At 37.5% G+C, this 24,655-nt stretch overlaps 1 protein-coding gene and 1 long non-coding RNA gene across 3 annotated transcripts in view; one reads left to right on the plus strand and one right to left on the minus strand.

Moving 5' to 3' along the window:
* Positions 1 to 2,679: 2,679 nt before the first annotated feature.
* On the minus strand, positions 2,680 to 9,938 carry ric3a (RIC3 acetylcholine receptor chaperone a). Its single transcript, XM_067588382.1, has 6 exons — positions 9,756 to 9,938; positions 7,107 to 7,324; positions 6,876 to 6,951; positions 6,315 to 6,411; positions 5,557 to 5,714; positions 2,680 to 5,399 (listed from the first exon to the last, which is right to left on the minus strand). The coding sequence occupies exons 1-6, from the start codon at positions 9,871 to 9,873 to the stop codon at positions 4,627 to 4,629; spliced, it is 1,440 nt and encodes a 479-aa protein (XP_067444483.1). The 5' UTR covers positions 9,874 to 9,938; the 3' UTR covers positions 2,680 to 4,626.
* The window catches only part of LOC137182099 (uncharacterized), a 42,754-nt gene continuing 26,175 nt past the window's right edge, over positions 8,077 to 24,655 (plus strand). The window contains exons 1-2 of one of the 2 annotated variants that reach the window (XR_010928248.1): positions 8,077 to 8,575; positions 21,370 to 21,510. This is a non-coding gene — a long non-coding RNA (uncharacterized lncRNA). The remainder of the gene's footprint in view (positions 8,576 to 21,369; positions 21,511 to 24,655) is intronic. The other variant, XR_010928246.1, reaches the window with a different exon arrangement.

Below are 24,655 nucleotides of genomic sequence, written 5' to 3' on the forward strand. Positions count from 1 at the left end.
ATAAAGCTTCAGTAAGTCGAAGTATGTGTAACTTGTTTATGAATTTGGTGAATTGATCTGCAGTCTTTTTCTATTTTCTTCTATTTCAAAACAAGGTAACAGTGAACATCCCATCTCATTTCACTGATTAAGTCCAGTCCCAGAAAATTCACTTTGTTGTAAGCTATGATTTTGGTTCCTCCTTGGGTCAGTTAGTATAAATATATTGTGTTGTGTATAGTGTATAGTGGCAAGATGTATCAACACGCCAGAGTTTTGTCAAAACTAATCAGGGGTGTTTGAGACATTGTGCAGCACACAGATGCCTCCGCTTCGTTGTCTCATGTACTGATATTTCACAAGAGTACGTCTGTCTCCTTTAAAATGTGGTTTGTGCTAGTAAACTGAACATGTCCTTACTGTTGATTGTTTATACAAGGGAGGGTTAAAATCCTATAGTATGTGATGTATGGAAGAAGTAGAAGAACATAAAATGAGCATGGAAAGACTTTATTTGAAGTTGAGAAGCATTGCCATCTTTATCATGTGCATCTGGTCATTTTTACAACAACTTGAACAAAAAGGTTGCATGTGTAAGGAATTTGTGCACAAATAGTTTTATGATTTTAAGGGAGAATTATGAATTAATATTGTGCACAACTCAAATATGAAATTATTCATCCAGCAACATAACTCATATTAGAGTATATAGGGAATATAGTAATAGAGAAATAGTCCTCCTTGTTGGCCACACAAGAGGTCAATTGAAACTACGACTATTAATAATCGTAATTATGATTTTGCAAGGGTATAGGCCAAGGGCTTTTAAGGTTAATTGACTGAGATGCAAGCACAAGGAAACACAAACAAGTTCACTTTAGATTATACACACATTTATTAAAGTACTACAGTTACAATTACTGAACACTACAACTACAACATATTACAAACAAGACACAAGAGGGAAAGGAGGAAACTGATACAGAAGGCTATGGCTAGTGAATGATTGAAATTGATGATACAGGGTTATCTATTGTGCAGTTGGTATGAGAGACCTGATAGACAGCTGAGATGACTGTTACCTCAGAAGCAGCGAGTCAAATCAATCAACTGTTTAGTTCTGAATTGCCAAATGAAGTTACCAATTATGAAATCACCACAAGGTTTAAGCAAGTCAATGGAGGTGTTGTAGAAATACTTGCTTGCTCCCTGGGGTGGCTTCTTATGGAGAATGGAGTTGGATGTATTGGGGTGAGGAGCTGCGGTCTGGATCTCGAAATGATGAATAAGTTGCAGGTCTGGATCTGGGCATTTCTCAGTGTAGGAGAACTCCTTGTTTAGCTCTCCTAGTTTTGATTGATAACTCATGGCTCTAGATTTTGAGGTTTCACCTCCAATTGTTCTGAATCACATCCACAGACTGGCAAAAAGCAAGCATTCAAACGGCATAGCAAAAAGCAAGGGCAAGAAGCAAGAAAAAGCAGCTGGAATCTCAGATAAGAGACTATTTTAAAGTTTTGGTCTGCCCACCCAGAAGATGCATCCTGGCCAATCACAGGGATTGCTGATCTCTGTGGGGGCAGAGTCAATTCCTTGCTGTCCATGGACATGCGGGTTTGACTCCTGAATGTTACTTTTACATCAAAATTTTTAGTCTTATAACAATTGCACAGTTTCCAATTTTGCCTTTTTGGATTGTAGCTTGTTTAGAGTGAAATGTCTTTTAGAGGGGAATAAAACTATAGTTAAAGCAGACCCATTAGGTGATATACACACACATATTTACATGCAATGTTAATTGTCCTTAGACAAAATTTAAAACTACATTTGTAAGTCAGTGGGTTTTACATTTCATTGTTCTCCTTGATCTGACTGCAAATGGCAGGTGTCCAGGCCATGTGCTACATTTGTGTGTGTGTGTGTGTGTGTGTTGCTGGAGGTGAGTTATAATAACAAGTGGTGAGGGGATGTTTACCCAAGTTGTGCTATCAGCTCACACTGGTGTGTGAAATGGTCTTTCCATGTTGGAGACTCTTGAAGGGTCAAAAGGTGGCAGGGTCAGTGGTCTGGTTTAGGGAAAACTGACTGATGTCTTGATGGCCAGCATTCCTGGGAAGTTGAGGAAATAGCTGGTCCTCTTGTTTGAGGGTTTGTACTGTCTGCATTCAAAGTGATAAGGGGATTTTCCCCTACACATGACTATAAAAATACAGTAAATGCCTTACATACAAGCTAGGGGTGGTAGTATGATGTGCAAACATGATCCATTGTTACACCGACACACAAAAAAACTGGTTCATTATAGAGATGTCTGGAAGGACAATCAAGCATTGGAAACAGATGTTAAATCCTGTTATGGCTGGTTAAAACTTTGTTGTGTTGTTGCTTTGTTTGTCTTTCTTCTATTTTATTGTTTTTCTTTCTTGTTTTCTGCTTTGCATTTTGTATTGATCAGAGAAAGGACTCTGACCATGGTGGTTGTTGCTTGATCTTATCATATATCTATGCATTAATTCAGACTCAGTTATATGGATATTGCCTTCTTTAGGTCTATGCTTGGGCTACTACAAGTGCATTCTGATGAGGTTATCTTGTGTTGATCATGATCATCAAAGCTAGGAGGATGTAGCCCAAACCCCAAGTTGGATGGCAAAAAGGATGCTTTTTTAAAGTTACTTTATGACTCACAACCAGGAAAGGTGCTAGTCCTAGAAGTTTATTTTGTTTTACACTACTACATGATGCTACACATTCATGAAACACTACTCATGTCAAGGATGTCTCAAAAAAAAAAAAAAATGTCAAGAATTTTGTGAAAAGTGCTCTATACAATAGATGATGAAAATTTCTAAATGATTTAAAAATGGCATTGACAGAAATGTTCCTTACAAATGTCAGAAAAAATAATCAAAATTGACCTTTCTCACAGCTGACATTTTGACTTGTCATAGGAGAAGAAGCACAGATGTAACTAATATTATTAATTATGGCTTTGCCTATTTTGGTATGCCAGCAAGCAATGAGACAACATGCAATATCAGGGCACTGGGACTGGAACTCCTCAACGGACTGCAGCTGTTATCATTGTTATTAGTCACATCTGTTAATGACAAAGACAAAATGTCTGCAATGAGAAGTCTCTTGGTCAGATGGAACATTTGATGTTTGCCACAAGAACACTGAAGCTCTTGCAAATTATGTGTTGTAACAATGCTAACAACCCATATTTTTTCCACAATATGTATTGGAAATAAAAATGTTGCTATATCCCATCATAAAAACAATGTTAATTTTTGTAACAATACAAAACAAAGCAACGTTTTTGGTATTTGCTGATAATATAAGTACAACTTCCAGTGCTTTTAAAATAATGAGACCCTGTTCTGTCTATAATCAATTACAGCCCTTGTCTGACACAAAACAAGTCTAATATTTAGGTTTTTCCAGTGATATTGAAAAACCTCATTGCCTTTGACTAAAGCACGTAGCTCACAACAGGAGCTTGTTCAGGAGTCCTGCACTATGGCTACCCCCTGCTCCTAAAAGGTTAGAATGGATCAAGAGCAGAAGACAAATTTTCCTAAGGGTTTAATTAAGTGTAACTTAATTACATCAATCTCTAGAGGCAGCAGTGCACAAAGCAGCTAATGACTTAATTTTGACGGAACACTTCAAGTCAAAGTTTTGCTGTGGCAACTGAGAGCTATTTTACCCACATCCCTCCCTTCTTTGCGCAATGATTTGTATTCATAGGACTTGTTGACATTTACTCTGTACATTCACATGTGCTTTGTTGCTATTTACTACTGCACCAATTTGCAAAAGCCTTCTCCACCACAGCTACCACCTGTTTATGCTCTGTTCTGTTTGTGTGCACCCTGGAGAGTGTTGTTATTTCTATGACAATTCTTGCCAGGGGGTTATTTAGAATGTTCCCTGGATGTTATCATGTTGTTGTGTACTCTAAGTTGTTATGCTGTATTATCACAGCAGGGAGCATCTCCAGGAGCAGAACCATAGTGGACCACCAGATGGAGTTAGATATGTCTAAACCGTTTCACATTTAATTTGTGGCAAAGCCTAAATTCTCTGTCCGTGCTGTGTGAGCTCCCCTGGCTTCTGTGGTGCATGTGACACGATTTTTGATTCAAATGTAACACTAGTGTCACATAAAAGTAGCCTGGGATGATGATAAATAATGTAAACATTCTGTGGGTCTACAATTTGGAGATTGTAAGTATACAACAATTTTTAAATCGTTTTTTTTTTTTTTTTTTTTTTAACAGAAAAAGAAAATGTGGGAAGCCCTCTGAAAAGCCCGATGAAAAAAAAAACCCAACAAAACTATTTTAACATCATCTACTGAGCCTGAGCTTCATGTCAAATCCATGCTAGAAATAAATGAGAATGTAAATGAAAATACATGCACATAACAGGTATCAAGCTCTTACTACAGTACAGTATGTTCTAACGGTGTGAGAGGAGACTATTATTTGTCCAAAAGAATTACTTAAGAACAGTATTGGATTGTATAGATTGTGTTGTATATTTTATACACATAAGGGGTCTGTAATAAACACAGTACTATGTGAGGAACACAGTTTACTGTATATTAGAGAACTCATTTTAGGTAAAGAGAAAACTCCTTTATGTCTCCCTCCTGTTCCGCATCCTCAGCCCACTCACCCCGACCTCTTTAGGCACGTCTGCATGGATGTGACCTTCACCCTCCACAGGCGGTGCCATTAACAAATACTCCTCTTTTTCCTCCTCTGCTTCTTCCTCCGGGTTGGAACCACCCTCACAACTGAACAGCAGGTTCTCTGCCTCCATCACTGGATCATCTTCATCACCTTCCTCCTCATCTTCCACCTCCGTCCCCTCATCCTCCTCTTCCACCTCTGTCCCTTCATCCTCCTCCTCTACCTCATCTTCCTTCTCCTCTTCCTCCTCCTTCTCATAAGTGTCCTCTTTAGGGTAGTGGAATACATCTTTGTGGTCACTGAAACTTATTTGTTTCTTCCCTCCATTGAGACATTGTAGCTCATTGCTCACCTCCAAACCAACTCTCTCCTGCCATCTTTCTGGAGAAGGCTGTGATGGAAAAGGACAGAGCAAATGTCTTTTCTCTGCTTCAGCTTCCTCTTCTTCCTCCTCCTCATCTTCTTCTATATCTTCCTCCACATCCTCTTCCTCCTCGTCTTCCTCCTCCTCTTCTTCTTCGTCTTCCTCATCTTCCTCCTCATCCTCCTCTTGCACTATGGATAACTTCCTTGCCATAATCTCTTCCTCCTCTTGCTCCATCCTCTCTGCCAGGGCCTCGGCAGTGGGCTGGTTGACGGGATCCTCCAGAGTAAATGTGTCAAATCCGTATTTGTCATAGGGCTCATCAAACTCTGGGTAGGTCTCATCTGGGTAGCCTTGGTGTACAAAAAAAGACATTGTTTGATGTACAGCATGGCGTATTGGGTGCATAAAGCAGCTTCTTATCGTGATACATTTATTTAATCACTCTGGAGACAAAATCATTTTGTAAAATTTTGTGAGGAGCTTGGGGATTGAGTTTTAGGCATGTACCTTCCCAGTCTGCACCATAAGGGACCTCCTCAGCCTCCATCTCTGGGGAGGCCCCCTCCAAACGTCCCTCTTGCATCAGCTGTGTGATCTGTCTAAGTTGCCTGAGTAATTTCTCCTCCTTCTTTGATGTTGTAGTTTTACTCTTTCTCCGTCTTCCACTAGGGGGCAGCACAAGTATGGAAGCAGTATCATCATCTCAGCAGAGTCATTGCAGTACTCAGTTACGTTCTTACATTCTTGCGTTCAATGGTCCTACATACTTGCAATGCATATGCTCTCTTGGGTTTTATTTTCCTTATTCTTACTTATTTCTCTATGCCTCTACTCAGTGAGATGAGGCCCCGATTAGACATGTTTTCTGTAACAATGAATTGTGACGGATAAAAATCCCTTACATTACATTATTGAGTCTGTGAGTGCTTTCTTTGCTCATTACAAATAATTATTTAGTATTATTATGTTAAAAAGTGACATGAGCATTTTCCAACAAACTGACAACTGGTTTTCCCTTTTCTCATACATAAATTCACCTTCTTAACAATTAATGTTATTAAGACCTAAGGACATTTTAAATAAAGTAGCAGCACTTCTGCTTTAGTAAAATATGCCAGTGGCCTTTCCACCTTTGAATAATTTTCCCTTACATTTTCAGTCCTTCATTTCCATGCCAGGTCTATGCTGATTTATCCCAATATGAGGTCATGGTTCTGCCATGGCAGTGAAAAGTAGTATGTTGAGAGACAAAATAAATATTTTACCTCCCAGAAACACGTTTTTTTTCAGAGACAATCCTCTCCATCATCCTTTCCGTTTGCAGTAGTCTCTCCTGAAGCCTGGCATACTCATCATCAGTTACTATAGAATTTACATGAGAAAACATTATTATAATATATATCAAAATATAATGCATTTCTGATACACAGATTATACAATGTGTAGGTGTGGAAACATATATGTACACTGACACACTATTTTGTATTGTACTGCTACATACTGTAGACAGAAGTGTCATTTACTGTATATGCCCAATTCCCTTTACAATTACAAAGGTTATGCATTGTAATTCTAGTTGAATGAGCACATGCAGAGCCATCAGATGGCCACTGTAACACTGTATTTTGCTGCTGTACTTTTTGAAGTAGAACCTAATGAGAACCACTTATTAATATTTACTTGTTAAGAAAAAGCCAAATGTTGACATATTTTCCATGAACAGATACAATTATAGAACCCTTGAGCCATTAAAATGTATCAAGAAAACAAAATAGCTTTGGAATTACACTATATCACAAATACTTTACCTTTAAAAATAAACTTACCAATCTTACTCTCCATGTTTGCCTTGGTGATTGTTGCATAGTTTCCTGATTTAGTAGTCTTCCCCTTGCATGTCAGCTGTGAACACAAAATAATTATGATTAGAGTAATAGAATGCAGCGATAATCATCTGTAACATAAAGAAATGTCTACTGTATATTCATTTTCTTGAACTGGATAGTATTTTATATTCATGTAACCTGCCTACCATGCAGGTCAGTCGTAGTAATCACCTTATAGATTATATAGAGGATGTAAAGAAGGATCCCAAAGCCATATATGGGTATCACTTGAGCCATCAGGTTGTATTTTTTGCCTCGTCCAATTCCTTTTACTTTGGCCATGGTCTCAGCACTGTGTGTCATGGAGTACGAAGGGTCCACACCCCACCGTTCTGGGTCCTCTGGCAATGACAGCTGGTTCATCACAGGTGGGTAGAATCCAGGTCCAACTAGAGAAGACAAAAATCAATCAATCAATCAACCAATGAATGAATGAATGAATGAATCAATCAATCAATCAATCAATCATTAGAGCAAATTTTACTGTAAATATTCCACAGTAATTGCTCCTTCAAGTGGTAATAGCCGTTTTTCTCATCTCAGAAACTAATAATGCAAGTAAGAAGAATTGATTGTATAATAATAATTTATTTATTTATATAGCGCATTTCAAAACAAGTTACAAAGCACTTTACATACAATTTTAAAAAAGACTATAAAAAGCTAACGATGAACATTATAATAAAAATACAATGACAGATACAATGACAGATAATAAAACCTATAGTAACACCAACAAAAAGCAAGTCTACAATAGTGAGGTTTTAAAAGTGACTTAACAGAAGACAGTGTGTTTCCCTGATCTCCTCTGGCAGGTATAGGCCACTTACTTGATTGTTAAAGAATGACATTATTTTTGTTATCCTGCACTGAACTTTTATCAAACTCAAACTGATGGACTCATGCTCCAGTTAGATAATTCACAGGCAGCAGGTCAGTATTTGGGAATAATGAGTTTTTGGTCAAAGCCACAAATAGTTTGGGAGACCTTGGAGAATCGAGTAAGTTAAATGATAAATTTATACAAAATAAACAACCTATAGTAATGTGTTGAATCAAATGTGTTTTGGAAACTGAGGGCCTGCATTTTATAACATTTTAGGTGCCCTTTTGAAATATCGAAAACTCCTGTTTAATAGTTGGATGAAGCAAATATTTCACGGTAACTCCTATCTATTGGAACGCCAATTTGCACCAATCACAGCCTGTAGTTTATGATCTACAGTCTGTTCAACCAATTACAATTGAGCCCGCCTAAACAGGCAGATTTTAAGATAAGTATCCGCAAATTCGGTTGACGTGTGAAGTGGTACGTTCAGCGTTTGTCTGTTGTGGTGTTGTCTGCCTCGTATTAAAGTTTGATATGGCATAATGTGGCACAGTATAACAGGAGGATACACCTAAAACAGTCGCTCATGAGGGATTGTTTGTATTTCAAAACTCCAATAAGTCAAAACGCGACGTACGTTTGCGGCCAAAGGCTTTGTGAGGATACTAGTATGCTAGAACTAGCTAGTGTGCTAGTAGGCTGCCAAATAATGTAAAATGACCGCCAGGGACAGCTATTGAAGTGTCCACCTACAGCAGCACAGAAGGAGATCTGGCTGAAGAAGAGAGGCTTCCCTGTTTGGAGTCTCAAGGTAAGAACCTGGAAAGAATATCTTGTTTCTTAGATTGCAGCTGTCAAGCAGCAGTACAAGGTCATGGTAAAAAAAAAAAAAACCTGTATTAAAATTAATTCAAATTAAACATTATTCTAATTTCTGAAAGCATACCCAGAGATGAACAAAACTTAATTTGCAACATTAGGTGATATCATGAAAAACAGTAGCCCTGCTTGTAAAATATCCTTGACACAGCAGGTGTTCAGAATGAAAGTGACTTACTCAGCAAATATTTCATCATTTCACTTCTTCATTATGTCTTAATTAATATTGTGTGCTCCTCAAAATCAAAAATAACCTTGTGGTTTTGAATTCTATATTGTAATACTTCCTGTTCAGATAAATCCACAGTCGTAGTACATATAAAGCATTCATTTTACAAAATAATATAATAAATGATAATATCAAATGTCTGTGCTTTATTACATACATCCTGTTGTGCAGATTAGAATATAGTCTTATATAAAATATAGAAACTTAAATATAGTTCTGTGTCAAATCTCTCCCAATAGTGATGATTGATCCATTTTGACAACAGCTTCAGGCATGTTCTGTCACCATATAAAACGGATACCAAGAGAAAAATAAAACCTCCTCAAATTGGAGGAGTAGGGAAAAATGCTGTTTAGAAATCAAGTTATTGTTTATGCTTGACGTATTTACAGATAATGAATTAGAGCCTTTAAAATAGATTTGAATAGCTCTATTTGACCTCCGTCTTTAAGTGCAACGCATCAACAAATACAGAAGCTTAATCAGTGTCAGTAGTTTCATGGTGGCCTAGGCTGTTTTCTAGTATGATGTATGATACAATTTACCTTCAGATTCAGTGTTGACATATGTTTTAAAACATAAAAAATATTCCCAAACATATTTGAATATTTGCAAATATACATGTACAAATACATTTTTAAAATTTTAGAACACATAAACATATTTTTCAATGTATAAATAATGCCTTTTTTTTTCACCCATTGTATAACATTTTGATGAACATGTGTGCACTATGATGGGGCCTCTAGGCCTGGTGCACTATGTATAGCCAGAGTAACAGCTGGCAACAACAACAACAACAGCAGCAGTAACACAAAAAACCATTTGAGATGGAGCAGGATGGAGATGGTTGGATGGATGATGATCTGATAAGCCGCCTTACCCTCAGGCTGCCCCATCTCCTTTTTCCCTCTGGGTAAAAGCATTCTGGGCAAAAAGAGAGAAACACAGAGAACAGAACATGATATAAGAGTAACCTTCTGGCAAGTTGTGATAGACATTTTGTCTCAGAGGACGACAGCCATGCGTTTATTTCACTTGAAGAGTAAAGCTAGTATGCACAGATGTCATCTCTCATCTGGTGACGTTACTGTCCAGATTACACCAGATTAGATGCGCTGCCTTCAAGGGCTGTTTGAAATGTTAACTATAAATCCCCAGAGGCGCAATCAAGTGGCCTGCTTAAAAAGTGCATTGCTCATATTATTGTTCATATTGTTGTTGTCTTACAAGTATCCGGATCTCAGAAACTACAACACCTACAGCAACGTAATTCAGCAGGTAGATTGAGTTGCCTACTACTTAGGCGCAGCAAACAGCATCAGCTGACCATCATTACATTTTGTTTAACAAGTTGGGAACCAAACACTCTGCAAACAAAATGTCTTTTCCCTGGATTCCTTGGATGAAGACATGTCTTTCTGCGATGGCCAACCCCATTTCAGCCTAGATTCCAAAACACACACTAATAAAAATCACAGCCTTCAATTTTTATTCAGTCTTAACCACATTTTATACATAACATGTTTGGGCCAAGTAAGAAAATCATTTTCTGATGTAATTTTAATACACTTTTTCTGCAATTCATTTTCGAAGTTGTGAGGATGCTATATATATTTTTTTTTACATAAACTGCAGCAAATCAAGTTTGCTTTGTGCTGTTGTACCTATATTTGGTGCACGTGTTCATTTTGCTTTTTTATTGTTTCTAGAGATATCTAGAGTTATTGCAGTAAGAAGCTCAAGCTCAAAAATGAATCAGAGCCCTGTAGTAATAGATGCTTTTGCCTAGAAACTGGTGAGGAAAAAATATGTGGTTTAAGGTTAGACTTCGCTGTGTTTACTGTGTGTTATGACTGGTCTAATAGTGCAATAGTTTTTCAGGTTGATCAGTGCATGCTGATTGATTTTTGAGGCAATGTGGAGTTTCAGTGTGCTTTGAGACAGCTCCCAGCCAGCTGGTTATAATTCAAGTTTGATAGAAGTGGCAGGATGGAAAGTACATTACTTTATGATTTTGTCAGAGAAAAAAAAATCACAAACAGATGTAAGGTTGTAAGTGTTTCCCAGGTGTGTCTTTTTTGATATTGATCCAGTAATTTTTCTGGGTTAGTGTTATTACTGTACTAGCTAACATTTCTCATTGGAATTGTCAGTGTCATATTTGCCAGAAGCATCACATGGCATGCCAAAAACAAGAAGTGGAAAAGCGAGGACAAGTGATATATATTTTTAATTTCTGTTTGTAAAATAGGTAAAGATTTAATTAAATGCATGATATACATATCTCCCTTTACACTCTTTGATTTCTGTAATGGGCAAAAGCCACCAAAAGTAATTCTTACAGGGTCTATTATTAATTATTTTCAAGCAAAGGGTTTGAATACACAAATTGCATTTCAGATAAGATATTTCAAAGAGCACTTGAATGCAGCATATGACCTAACAACCTATCCACTCCATAGACCCTCTGGTGTGTGCTTCATACCAAACAGCAGCAGATGGCAGTGTAGGCTCAGGTACAGTGGGATCACCAACTCACAAGTCCCAAGAGTCAAGTAACATTGCTTGATTTACCTTGTTTAATAGATTGTCTCACATTTTTAGGTTCTAATTGACTAAAGAGGACTTTTTGTTTAGTTTTAGGACTCTAATTTTCTCTCCCCAAAGCCATTTACAGTTTGCCACATTTTTAACTAATTAAAGATGATACAATACAAGTATCATGTGTGTATATTAATACACACATTAAGTCACTTGAATATTCCCATTTGGACTTCAAATGTGTGGGCCTCAATATTAGTAACCATGTAGTATTTTATTTCAATACAAATTATTTACGTAGTTCATGTGTATAGTTGTATAAATTAAAACCAGAATATCGACAAGTAATTGAGGATAGCCATTAAAAAACAGCAAATAATGTGAATATTAAAAAATATGGAGGGGGTGGGTGCAAAATTTAGTTGGTTAAAGATGAAATAAGGAAGCTATGCATTCAGTATTGTAATATCATAGTCTAATGTGAGAGTTGCATGGGATTCTTCTACTACAATCAGTCTTTTTTGTATGAAAGGTTGGAAAATTAGATCAAAGTGATTAACTTAATAGTAGATATATTTATCAACCATTTTTGGCATTACTCTTACTATGTTTTGCCATTTTAAAGGTGCAGCAGTCCAGTTTAACACTTAACCTCAAACCAACATGCACAAAGGTCAAGCAGGTGGGACCTGGGGGACTTATTAGCAAAGACCATGGCAGAGATGATAACTCCCACATGTATTTTTCACAGAATACTTATCAAGAGTCTAAAGGCTTTTTGGAACACTGATCAATGTGGTAAACCTTCAGAAATAACCAGTTAGTGCAGGGGTGGGATAAATAATTGATGGTATTTGTAATGAAAGATCATCTATGAATAATGGTTGTTGCTGTAGCAGAGGATATGTAAGTCACTTTACACATCTTTAGACATCGTCATGGTCATTCCCCCTTGAGTGGCAAACATGCAACAATCAGTATTTGCCATTGTGTTTTTACAAGGGAAAACATAACATTGAAAACACTGCTGATTTTGGTTGATTAATTTCAGGAAGCTGATTTTAACCATCTTGTACCATTGCTCCCCTTTACACTATACAGCAATTAATGTGCAAGATGGTGACATATTTCACCATAAATTCAGCATGTTTGAAGTTGATCAACATCAGTCCCCCTAAAAACCAAGGTCACTTTAGCATTTTTAGTCATTCTGGTGGCATGGTTCTAGGAATGGTATTGTTGGCCAGTCGGTCAAAGTCTTGACCACTTTGGGTTCAGACTGAAATATCTCGACAGTGATTCGATAGGTTGCAATGACCTTTTGTACAGACATTGATGGCCCCGAGAGGAGGAATCCTACTGACTTTGGTCAAGCCTTGACTTTTCCTCTTGCGCCACCATCAGGTTGACGTTTGTGGTTTTCAGTGAAATATCTTGACAAATAATCTGATGAAATTTACAACAGTTACTCAAAGTCCTTAGAGGATACATTTTAGAGACTTAGGTGATCTTCTAACGTTGCTGTAAGTAAAGTTTTGACATATGCTGTGATATATCTCAGCATCTGCTTTATGGATTGCCTCAAAATGTGGTAGACATTTATGGTTCCCAGACAGTCTATTTTAATGACTTTGGTGAATTTTCCACTAGTGTCACAGTGAGGTTAAATGTTCAGTTTTTTATTGAAATATCTCAACAACTATTGGGTGGATTATTGTGAAATTTGGTACACACATTCCTGGTCCCACGATGATTAATCATAATAACTTTGAACTCCTGACTTTTCATCAAGTGCCATCATCTGGTCAAAATTTCATGACTATGAATGCCTCACAATCAGGAGACATCTGCTAATTAAATGGTTATTAAGAGCTGCTGGCCTGAATATTCTGTCTGACTATGACTCCAATTTTGTACAGCCAAATCTAACCATTTTGACCTCCAGATCTTTTGTTTTTCCAGTGGTTAGTGCTGATTCATGGTGCTTTACTTCCCAGTTAAAAGCTTATTAAAAAGACAGCAGAAGCCACAGAAACAAACTATTAACTTTCTGAACAGTGTTTGTATAGGCTTAGTTCTTTACTGAACTGAATGTAACAGGTTGAACCAACAATAGACTGAATACACTACTGAACTGAGGACAGTCAGAATCTGTGCTGAATGTTGCAGCAGTGTGACTGGTGATGTGTTCGCTTACTGCCATATGTATTGATGTGCATTTGAACCGTGATGTTATTGCTTAGCTTAGAAAAAAAGTGAACGAACAACATAGTAAGTAACCAAGGAGGACTTGAATCTGGGTAATCCCAGCCTTTGTTCATGGTTTTCCACCAATATCGAAGACTGTAAGAGGGTGGAGGATAGCAGTTACCTCGATATAGCCCCAATTCTATGAGTTTAGGTATAGCCCTGAGTGAGTCGAGTACACGTCATATATATATATATATGACATGCCACCATGTGATTGGGTAATGTTTGCATCAAGTTGTCTCATTTTCCTGAAATAGAGCCATAGGGAACAAACTGCTACTTTTTCTCATTCAGCTCAAGGGACATTTTGACACTTGTTAAGGGAGTGGACAGCACCTATTGCACTTATGGCAATTAACTACACAAAGCAGAAATCATGCATGGTCTAATGATCTATCAAAAAGTTTTGGTTCTCTGATACAGGGTATCAAGAGAACTATTTTCATACAGCATTGTGCTTTGGCTTTATTGAATATTGTTGACAATTAACATGTTTATGCATGATATGCTGATAATCTGTGAACTGTGGATTTCTTGAATGTAGGGGAAACTTAACAAAGGCCAAAAAGTACTTCAGAGGAAAAAGAAAGGTGTCATTCTGGAAGGACTATTCTACTGACAAAAGTACCAGAAATTTAAAAAAAAAAAAGTAGATCATCAAGACCTGCTCAGTAGTTACCTTTGGTGCGTCACATGGGCAAAGTCCCATTTTACCACTCGTTAAGTACAAAGAGAATCTTAGTCCTAGTAGACATCAAAGAGACTTATACTATGTAAGGAATGTCAAGGAACACCAATTCATTATTTCAGGGTGAATATTTAAAATAAAATGCACATTCTATACAACTGTATATGTAGTTGACTAGCATTCAATACTACAAGCCTGTTTTCTGTTTTCTCCATTCCTTTCCTTTTTGACAAGTGAGTGAATTAAATCAAAAAGTAGTAAATTGATGGGTATTGACATATTCAAACAGTAAGGAGACTTAGCACAATGATGAGTGTGAATCACTCAGATTTATCTCACTGTTAGTGTTGAAAATATTGTTGGTGTTTTTGTTGTGCTTAAATTGCCTTCAGTATTATGACTGGCATCTTGTTTTTGCAGCAATTCAGGATTTCATTTCAGTCAAACAATGGTTGTAGACCTTTTTAAAGTTGGACCATGAACTGGTGACAACTGCTGACCACAAGGCAGGCTGGTAGGTAGGGCTATCAAGTGATATCAAGTCTCTTAATATCAATTATCATTAAAAGAGATATTGTCATGGCAGAATATTCACTTTAGACTAAAAACATTGAAACACTTGGCACACTGCGTTGTGACTTAGAAACCTAAGTATCTACAATACAGCTGAAAATTCTGTCATAGCTGGCATGGATGAACATTATTGGCCATGCCATACACCCCCTATAAGCTTTTAATCCTAGGAAACAAATATGCATTTGTGTACCCTCTCTGGATGAATGGATTATAGATTATCACTGCCAACCAGCATATGATGCCAACAGAGATTATGGCTGCTGTACGTTGAATAAAGCAGATACCACTGTTTGAAAATTTGGCACAATGAACTACTTCAAAGTAATATGGACATGCTGCTGTATTTGACACACAGAGGGTATTAGGGATTTTAGTTGTAAGGATTCTTTTTCATAACTGGTTTGTATTTTAAAGACAGTTGAGTTTCGAATTGCCATTTTCACCCTTGCTCCCGGTTTCTGTTTTCTATTCCTATTATTCCAGTCAACTCAACTGTGAACTGGCTCAAAATGTATTTCCATATTTCCCCCATAATTGCAGTATTGTTGAAATAAGACTTTCATCGTTCTCATGGAAACCCCTGAGTACACATCAAGCTGTGCAATTACTCAAAAAATAAAACCCGCTAATGTCAGAGTGGTGAAAATATCACAGTGCACTCCCATTCCCAAAATCCAGCTGGGAAGTATTAAATTTTGAATCTGACCACGTGCATATTCACAGCCACAAGCTCTTTTAAGAAATGACATACAGACTGTTGGCCCATTTTGGTTGGTGCCTTTGATGCTTTGTCTTGTTTCACTGATGCCATACTGGAGGTATGTCCAATTCACTCTGCAGTGTGCCAAATTGTTAATACCAGCACTTGTCTTTTATCTGTTTACTGTGGCTCTCTCTTATCAAGCCTTTAATTACTTAATTATTCTTCATTGGGCTCAATTAAAACACAATAGACTCTGCTGCTGCAAAAGTCAACTATTTATGCCTCTGCAGAACAGTATACAAAGCATGGGAGAGAGAGGCTGTTGCAGTTGGCCTTCTATTATGTACTTGGAATAAATGAGATTCTGTTATTCTTTGGATGAAAGTCTGGCCTTTCTGATTATTATGCTAACAGCAAAATATAACATTGACTTTTATAAAATGTTCATGCTCCTCGAGTCGAGTGAGGAATAGATTCACATACATGGCAATCAACGCACCTTCCCCAAACAAAATTACTTTTTAGAAATAGAAATCGTTTTCTTTCTCTATTCATGCAAGTGATTTGTTGCGCAATGTCACCTTACTCAATAGTAGCGTACCAGGTTTACATCAGGTTTTTTTCCACTCCTCCCCGTGCCTCTATCTAAATCACTCAATTTATTTCCAAATTGCATGTCGAGTGTAGGAGCAAGGGCTTATGGCACTATATTAAATCAATGCACTCCTATAGCATATATTTTGAGAAGGTTTAATTTTTTTCCTCTTTTTGTTGATATTGAGTGTCATAAAGGACACACTGTCACACATTTGAAGCCTGTATATTCATAGAAGAAAGTCCGTTGTGAAAAATGAATGAGGTGGATTAATGGCGTTGAAACATGCTTTTCAATATAGGCTAGACCTTGACTGTTTTTTAGTTGTATGGTTGCCAGTCTGCACACTTTAATTTATTAGTATCAGAAGGACAGACACTATCACCAAGGGATGCAATTTAAATTTGTGTTGCCTTTATAGACCATCATGAATGAAAACATGCACACAAAACTCATGCCTGTGTGCAGAGAACTTGAATATGAGCTCTTGACCATTAATGCACAAATATAGTATGTATGCAAAAACATGTTTTTTTCTGTATAGTATCATAAGTATAATCACTGCTCATTAACTGTATTTTTATACTTTTTCTGTTGACTGAGATGGGTTGTTATAGACAAAGTATATAGTAGTTGCTTTTTTTAAACAAGTATTTTGTTCAAATTAACAGTGTAATTGTTCCACTACAAAACATGTATTTTTTATGACTATGCATTATATTTTAAAACAGTATATTCATTGCAGAAAAGAAACTAATGGGATCTGCAACATCTCTGAGTACATCTGCTCTACAAGTCTCAACCATAGGCCGTAGCTTCTAAGTTGACACCAGCTGACACAAGATCTGCTAACATATTTCTGTTAAAAAGGCCAGCACGACTTGGACTATTCCCCCTCATTCTAATAGTGATATATTCAGTGTAGTTCATGAAGATGATGCTCAGAGTTTTTTTTTGTTGAGTTCTAATAGTGAAGCCAATTAAGTTCCAACATGGGTATTATTCTTGTATAAGTGTGTCAGTTCTTTAAATCATATATTAACATAGTAACATGTATATTTGTCCTTTTCTAAGATAATTATTGCTTTTTGTCGTTTGCTACTGCTGGTCATTATGCTAATTATGCCCAATTGGTGTCAGCTTCCACCTGTGCAGAGCCTGTGCTTACCGTTACCTTTATCAACATGCAGTCATCCATCATTTCTCATTTGAAAGCTTTTTGTATTGTTGTGTTCATGTTTAATCAGGACTTAGATTAGTAGATTTCAATGGTATATATGTCCATATGTTAATATTAATTGTATTTGCAGTCATTTCTGTTTTATACATACTGTATAGTGAGAGCACTAAATCTGTCTTGCTTGTTATAGAGGTGGATTTGTAATTGTTAGTTGTCGCCTACTTTGTTATCAGGTGGTTGCCTTGCTAGTAGCTGTCAGCTTTAAATTCAGAGGATAAATCTAGTGTAGGTAGCTGCCACCGTTATAGTCACACGGTTCCACCTTGTGGCAGTATTGTGCATAGCGGTAAATCAATCCAGGCAACTAAGTTCAACTGTTCTATAAGATTTTCCGTACTTTTTTTCCATTTACCTTTTCAAAAACAACACACAAGCATTTTTCCAACTTGAATTTCTGGATTATTTGTGATTTAACCAGTCATGTCAATGGTGGGCTGTAATTACCCAGAACCCAGGTGTATGAGAGAAACAACTGTCAGCCATTCTCTTCCGTTTAATCTGCTTTTCCTGTGCTTCCTGGTCACGTTTTTTTGTTTGGATGTGTGTATATTTATTTGAATTGTTGATTATATTTTTGTGCACTTAAGCATCTCTACTCTGTCTTTAAGATTCAAAATTGTCCAAGAACTTTAGTAGTTGTATTTTTTTTCCTGAAATTTTCAAAGTTCATTGTGCTGCATATGTGTGCTCCATTTTAAGGATTTAATAGCAGTTTGTCTCCCCTGTGTGGTTGAGGCACCTTGAATGCCCTTAACCAGCACTAATAGGAGATAATGATTGGTGCTCAACAAAAAGAGAGATTCATTTTGAATTATTAACAAGTTAACTTTGTAGTGGAGGCACTTTATCCCCGAGGACAAACAGCCCAAATGTTTGCAAAATATAATTAAGCCGAGGCATCTTTAAATGTCATTGCTGCCTGTGCCATGTTTCAAATTGTTCTGCATCAACAGAATTTAACGAGATGGCTAAGGAATCCATTTCCTGCAAGCATGTGATAAGCCACACATAGTGGAGCACTTTCATTGATTGCCAAAATAAAGCATTTTGTATGCAAATGGGGGAATGGAGTGGCTAAGCTGATTCAGCCTCATGGACACCAAATAATGGTCTTTACAATTAATACTTTTACATGCTATCCATTGAAAATTTCATCTTCCATTTAATGGCTCTAAAACATTTACACATGCCCAGAAAAGAGGGGGAAAATGCACTGTGTTCCAATGGATTAATATGAAAGCCAACAAACAAATAAAGCCATGCATCCCTCCCTCCCCCCAGAGTATTGGTCCCTTTCCTGTCGTCTCATGCTCCTGCACATTTTGGATTAACAGATAATCTTTGAACATGAAGGAAGGTCTGCTAACCCCGAGGGGGTGGGATGTAGTGAGTGAAAGAGAGCACAGGATTGGAGGCAGTGCTTCATTGTTTGAATGTAATGTGCTTGTCTTGTTCTTGTAAACATGCAGCTCTTTTTGTTGCGGTGATACGGCCTTAAATACCCCTTCTTCACTCTTGCAGGTTGTGTTACAGGAGACCCACAGGTCTGAATAGATAAAGGACACTAGGGTAAAATGGGTGTTAGCAACAAAAAAAAAGAGAATGTCCAAAGGCAACCCTTCAACTAAAGGTTCAGTGTTTGTGGGGACCAGCAAACCACTTGTAGTCAATTAGTGTACATCCATGGAGCCTGCTGTTGACCTGTCTGGTCTCATCTGTTTACCAGTTGTGTTGAGAACAACCACTAAGTCCAAAAACAGGAGGAAGGTATATTGGGATAGACTTTTTTGCTGGCTTGGCCAGTAGATGGTTAGACTAATTTGTGTCCAGAATGGCTATTGTGTCCGGTCCTGCCCCCTGTCCTTTTTGTTGTGTCCTGTTCAGTTCTGTGTAATCTGTAGGGCACCATCCGTACTAGTAGCACTACATCTTCACTATGCATCCATCCATTCAGGTTCTGTTACACTGAAAATATTTACGCATTTAGAAAACAATAGGGACAGTTGTCTAATGTTGTACACATAGCTATGTATAGCATTTATTATAGTTGATACATTGCTGTGAAATGAACAACAATAGCCAATCTTAATATCCTGTCAATAACCTTATACAATATCACGTATTAGAATGTATCAATGGGATAAAAAAATGAAAGTGAGTCCATTCAAATCCCTCTCATGATTTCATATATAATATATCAAAAAACATTTGCAACATTTGATGGAAGATGAACCATCTAGTCTACTTACTAAGTGTGTACTCCTTGTGTCCATTCCTGTGCCTCCTGAAGACTCTCTGTGTCTGGTCCTGCACTGACTTTGTGATGTCCTGTGTCATCTGTGTCCTGTTAAAGGTTACATTTACATTTTCATTGGAATTATTGTACAAACCTAAACATATAAATAATCGTGTCACTGTTTTTCATCTTTACATGCAAAGAAGATTTTACATGTGAATTGACATTTTACTGAACACATAGGTGTACGCATTACTATATTCCTTTCTTGAATTAGTTTGTATCTCATTAGGCACAACATGCAACAACTAGCACGTACATGCTGATATGAAAGCTTTATTTAATCTACTACACATCTGTTTTAATAAGCATATCCTACCACACCTTCTGCATTAATGCTATTTGTATTGATAAACAAGCTTGTTCATTTGTAGTTTGGTCGACTGAAAAAAGGCAGGCTTTGCTCTCATTGCTTACTATGTTTAGATTAGATTAGTCTCTGAAGCATCAGTCCTAAGTTTGTTTTTTTTCAGGATTTTGGTCTGGTCATATGCAGTAAAGAAATAATCCGTAAGGTATCTGAGATGTAGTCAGAGCACTTGAGAACATTTCCGTCCGGGTTGTAATGGAATTTGTGGGTATTTAATTGAGCTTATCCTGACAAATGACAAGAAAACTACAGTAAATGGGAAGAGTATGGATGGGATACAACTAGGGATATCTGATCAAGTTATTTTGGCCTCAATCCCAATCTGAGTCTTTTAATATTGTGTATCTGCCAACACTGAGGCAGATCTAATACTTAAATTGACCAATATTGATTATGTAATTGATACATTGAAATAACACTTATAGCCTACTGAATTTCACAAATCTTATTATTCACAAGTTTCTTGATCCAAACACTGAAGGTCCTGGTTCAAAATGATTACATTTATAAGCTTAAATGATAGATATGATATGAACGAAAGCTTAACTGGGAGACTATGACTCCTAAAATAGTTCATTTTTTTCTAGAGAAGACTTATCACTCTGTCAAAAACACTCAGTTCACTCGCGGTCTGCCATCAAGTTACTCAGGAAATGAATGCTAATTACTGTCAGCTGACACATTTTATTGTTGTGCTTGCACATGAATGAAGGCTGTTGTAAAGGAGATCACCGTCGCAACACTTGGAGGCGGAGGTGGACAAAAGAGTAGAGAGAGGACTGGCCTATACTGATCCATTAAAATATCCAAATTGGCCCTGATACCCATTGTTAGGATCGGCTCGAGACATCTCTAGATGCAACTGTCTATTCACATCTATATATACTGTTTTACAATGATAGTTTTCACTGTTGCGGTTTGCATCAATGAAAATAGAAACACCTTCCATGTACAATATCTCTACTTATTAATTCTATTGAGTTATGTTTATATATTTGAGTGCTTAGAGGATATGCATCTTTCTTAAAACCAAATGACCGAGTGGGGCTAGTTTTACTGACTAAATTTGTCTTGTGAAGTTTTGCGTCGCATCCATCAAAATATGTTCTCCCCTTACTCACTTCCTTGTTTAACTGTAAGACCTCATCCTCTATCCCCCTTCATCCGTTTTGCACTTTTTGCCCTTCACCCCCACAGTATGTCCTCCTCAAAATATGAACCCTGTATCATTTTAGAGTCAAGGAGAGCAGCAAAAACTGTTGACAGCAGTGTTTGAAGTAAATGAGAAAGCTGAACCCTTCCAGAGCTTCTCAAAGGCGGCAAGAGTGCAAGATGGGCAAGAAGGACGATGATGATGGGACTGACCTTCTGATCAGGTGAGCGTGAGGAGGCCTGAGGACAGAATCCCCTCTCTGCTGCCCAGGCTGGAATTTTGTGCTTGAGAAGTGTTTAACTTTGTCAAATCCCAATTGCACTCAGTGGGGAGTGTCCTCTTTCCCTTTGCCCACAGGTTTAGTGACTGCCCTTATGCCTCGGCCTGGGGAGGGGGTTGGGCGTTTGGAGGTTGGGGAGGATCAATAGCATGGCAGCTTGCCTGTTTGGCAGAGGTGAAGTTAAGCTAGGAGAGAGAGAATGGGGTGAGATAGTGAGAGCTATAGATATCTGAGTAGGAATTATCCATGACACCTGGGCTCTCAAGCTGCAACCTTTAAGCACATGATTTAGGATCACCTCTATTTGTGGGATAGCCGTAGCACATTCAGCACATTCAATCCTAGCCATTGTGCTCTGTTAGCTCTCACAGCTGAAAGCCATTGTCAGTTATTTGTTTAGAAAAGGCTCTCATTGTTAAATCCTTATGCCTACATTGTTTCAGCCAAGTGAATTCAATTTTATTTTGTACGTTTTTAACTTTCACTTAGTTGTCAAGAAGATGTATGAAAATCTCCTTTTAAGTCATTCACTCCATCCCAGTATTTTTCTGCACCAGTGATTTGAAACAAAATGTTCTTTTTTTCCCAAGCGATAATATTTCTAATAATCTCCCCTTGCTGTGAGAATGGTGTCAATAAACTGACATGTTGAGAACAAATGCAACAGCCTTTATCTCTGTAAAAATCCACAGCCTTTGCTTCAAACGGAGACAAAAACAAACTGTGCTTTCATGTTTTGCCTTATTTTTTAAAAGGGGGGTAACCCTGGATGAGACTGAAAATGTTGGCTTTCAAAAGGTTGACATTTAACTATTGTAGATATAATGATGGATACAAGAGATGGAGCACGTTAATGGGAAATGACGATGTCACGGTTCATCTTCTGAACTGAGGCACATTAATCCACAGTGTTATGGAAAATGCTGATAAAAAATAAATGTACTGAATATTTGTAACAAGTGGCATCAATTTCCCCTTTGACTGTCAGTGAATGAAGATTTCTCAGCAGATTGCATTATTTACTCTGCTCAGAAAATCACAGAACTGTAAAATCCTTGCTAGCATTTTTCTTGATTTCTGTGAGAAATCCCTTCAAAGGCTATGTAAATGTCATAGGTTTAAAATGCCCCATAGTGACAATTTAGCTTTCATCATAGCTTCATTAATTAAACCTGGCTTTACCATAGACTTTGACACAGTCATTTCCTGGCCAATTGTGTATGCATGAGCGATTCTGACTTGGTCTGCTTTCTGACGGCTGATGCCATATGTTGGTGGAAATAGCTTGAAGTAATCTGAATCTTTGAGAAGCTTATAAGGAGACAGGGTCCCAGCAAGTTCACACATCTTCTATGACACCAGACAAGGTTTAAACATCGACCAGTTATCTGGCTCCTGTTTTTGGTTGATCATGTGAAAATTTAGAAAATTAGCTTAATGTAAGGAGTGTTAGATTGAATGCAATAATATACACTGATGAAAGGACTGATGAAGGCTTCTTTATAGAAGGAAACATATGTTTATGCACTCATTAAATGGAACATAAGAGTGATCATGAGGACGGCATATTATGACTTGAATGCTTATACTGTCATATAGTACATGAACTTAAAGGTCCAGTGTGTAGAATTTGTAATTTATTCATAAGTATATTTTAATTAGTGTATAATCACCTGAAAATAAGAACAGTTATGTTTTTGTTTCCTTAGAATGAGCCCTTTATATTTACACAGTGAGCAGGTCCCTTTCCACAGAGCCCACCACATTTCTGAAGTAGCCCACAACGGACAAACCAAACACTGGCTCTAGAGAGGGCCTTTCACATTTTTTGCAAGTATCTTCTCCTACATGCTTGGAGGGGGAGGGATATTCAGTTGGTTGCAATCTGCAACCTCACTGCCAGATGCCACTAAATCCTACACACTGCACCTTTAAAACAGTAGTCTTCACCATCGCCTGGATTTTTTAGGTTAAAATTGAGTTTAAAAAATCTATCTAAAATTAAATTGTTTAATTTTTTTGAATTTTACAGTTGAAAAATAAACTTGTCAGTGTTCTCTGCCCTTACAGTATTATGGAGACACTGTTTCTACATATCTTCGGTATTTCTGTACTGCAATTTCTTTCTTATCAGCTAGCATATACAGATACAGTCTATCTGCAATATGCTAATGACAGCCGATATATAAGCCCAGCTAATTTATCGGTCTACCTCTAGTCTTCACCTTACATGAAGATGTGGCAAAGGACAAGACTTTTTTGTGATAATAGTCAACAGAGTGCCCTGCAGTTCTAGGGGTCAGCATGCCAGAGAGCGCATAATTTAACCACAGGCACAAATATTTTGATTTGGTGTTTTCCAAAGACACCCCCCTATACTATATACTAAATACTATATCTATATAGTAAATAAAGTTGGCTGGTATCTGCCTGAAAATGGGAACCTAACAGAGCAGAGATGTGAAAAGACTCTGCTTGGACATTTCTCCATCCCATGTACTTGTTGAATAAAACATCTGTCTCAAAGCACAAGGTAATGGCGACGCGAGGTTTGTTTGCAGAGATGAAACTCCCTCTCGTCCACTATACCCGAGAGAGTTTAGCCTTGATGCATTTTACACCAGCCCAAAAACCTGCGTTGACAAGTTATCTGTGACCTGTGGTGAGAGCGGGAATGGCTGCGGTGAAAATCAATCTTCGCCTCTCCTCTCGCCTTGAATACCAGCAGAGCAAACAAACAGGCCTAAACAATACGATATATACCACATATCAATTACACTAAATGCCTCAGTATCTATACTTCACTGTCCCAGGCACACACCGGTTACAAGGCACACACGCTGCCGTAAGACGATAATGGTGCTGCATTGTTCCTCACCATCTGGAGGACTGATAAGGCCTGCCTGTGCATAGTTGATAATGAGAACAGGCATGAGTGTTAAACATTTCCTTGGCCCATGAAAAAGGTTCCATTAAGTCCACTGACCCCAATTGAATATTAATGAGCTAATTAACGGATTTATTGTTATGTGCAATTCCTGGAGGGGCAATTTTTTTCAAGTGCTATTATTTTTTCTAATTATTTTCT

Source organism: Thunnus thynnus, chromosome 1, assembly GCF_963924715.1.
Source record: "Thunnus thynnus chromosome 1, fThuThy2.1, whole genome shotgun sequence".
NCBI lineage: Eukaryota > Metazoa > Chordata > Actinopteri > Scombriformes > Scombridae > Thunnus > Thunnus thynnus.

Coding starts and splice junctions, on each gene's coding strand:
- ric3a (XM_067588382.1), bottom strand. CDS start 9,873: ATGTCTATCACAACTTGCCAGAAGGTTACTCTTATATCATGTTCTGTT. Junction 6,952..7,106: donor TCCTCTATATAATCTATAAG/GTGATTACTACG, acceptor TTGTGTTCACAG/CTGACATGCAAGGGGAAGAC. Junction 6,412..6,875: donor AAACATGGAGAGTAAGATTG/GTAAGTTTATTT, acceptor TAAATTCTATAG/TAACTGATGATGAGTATGCC.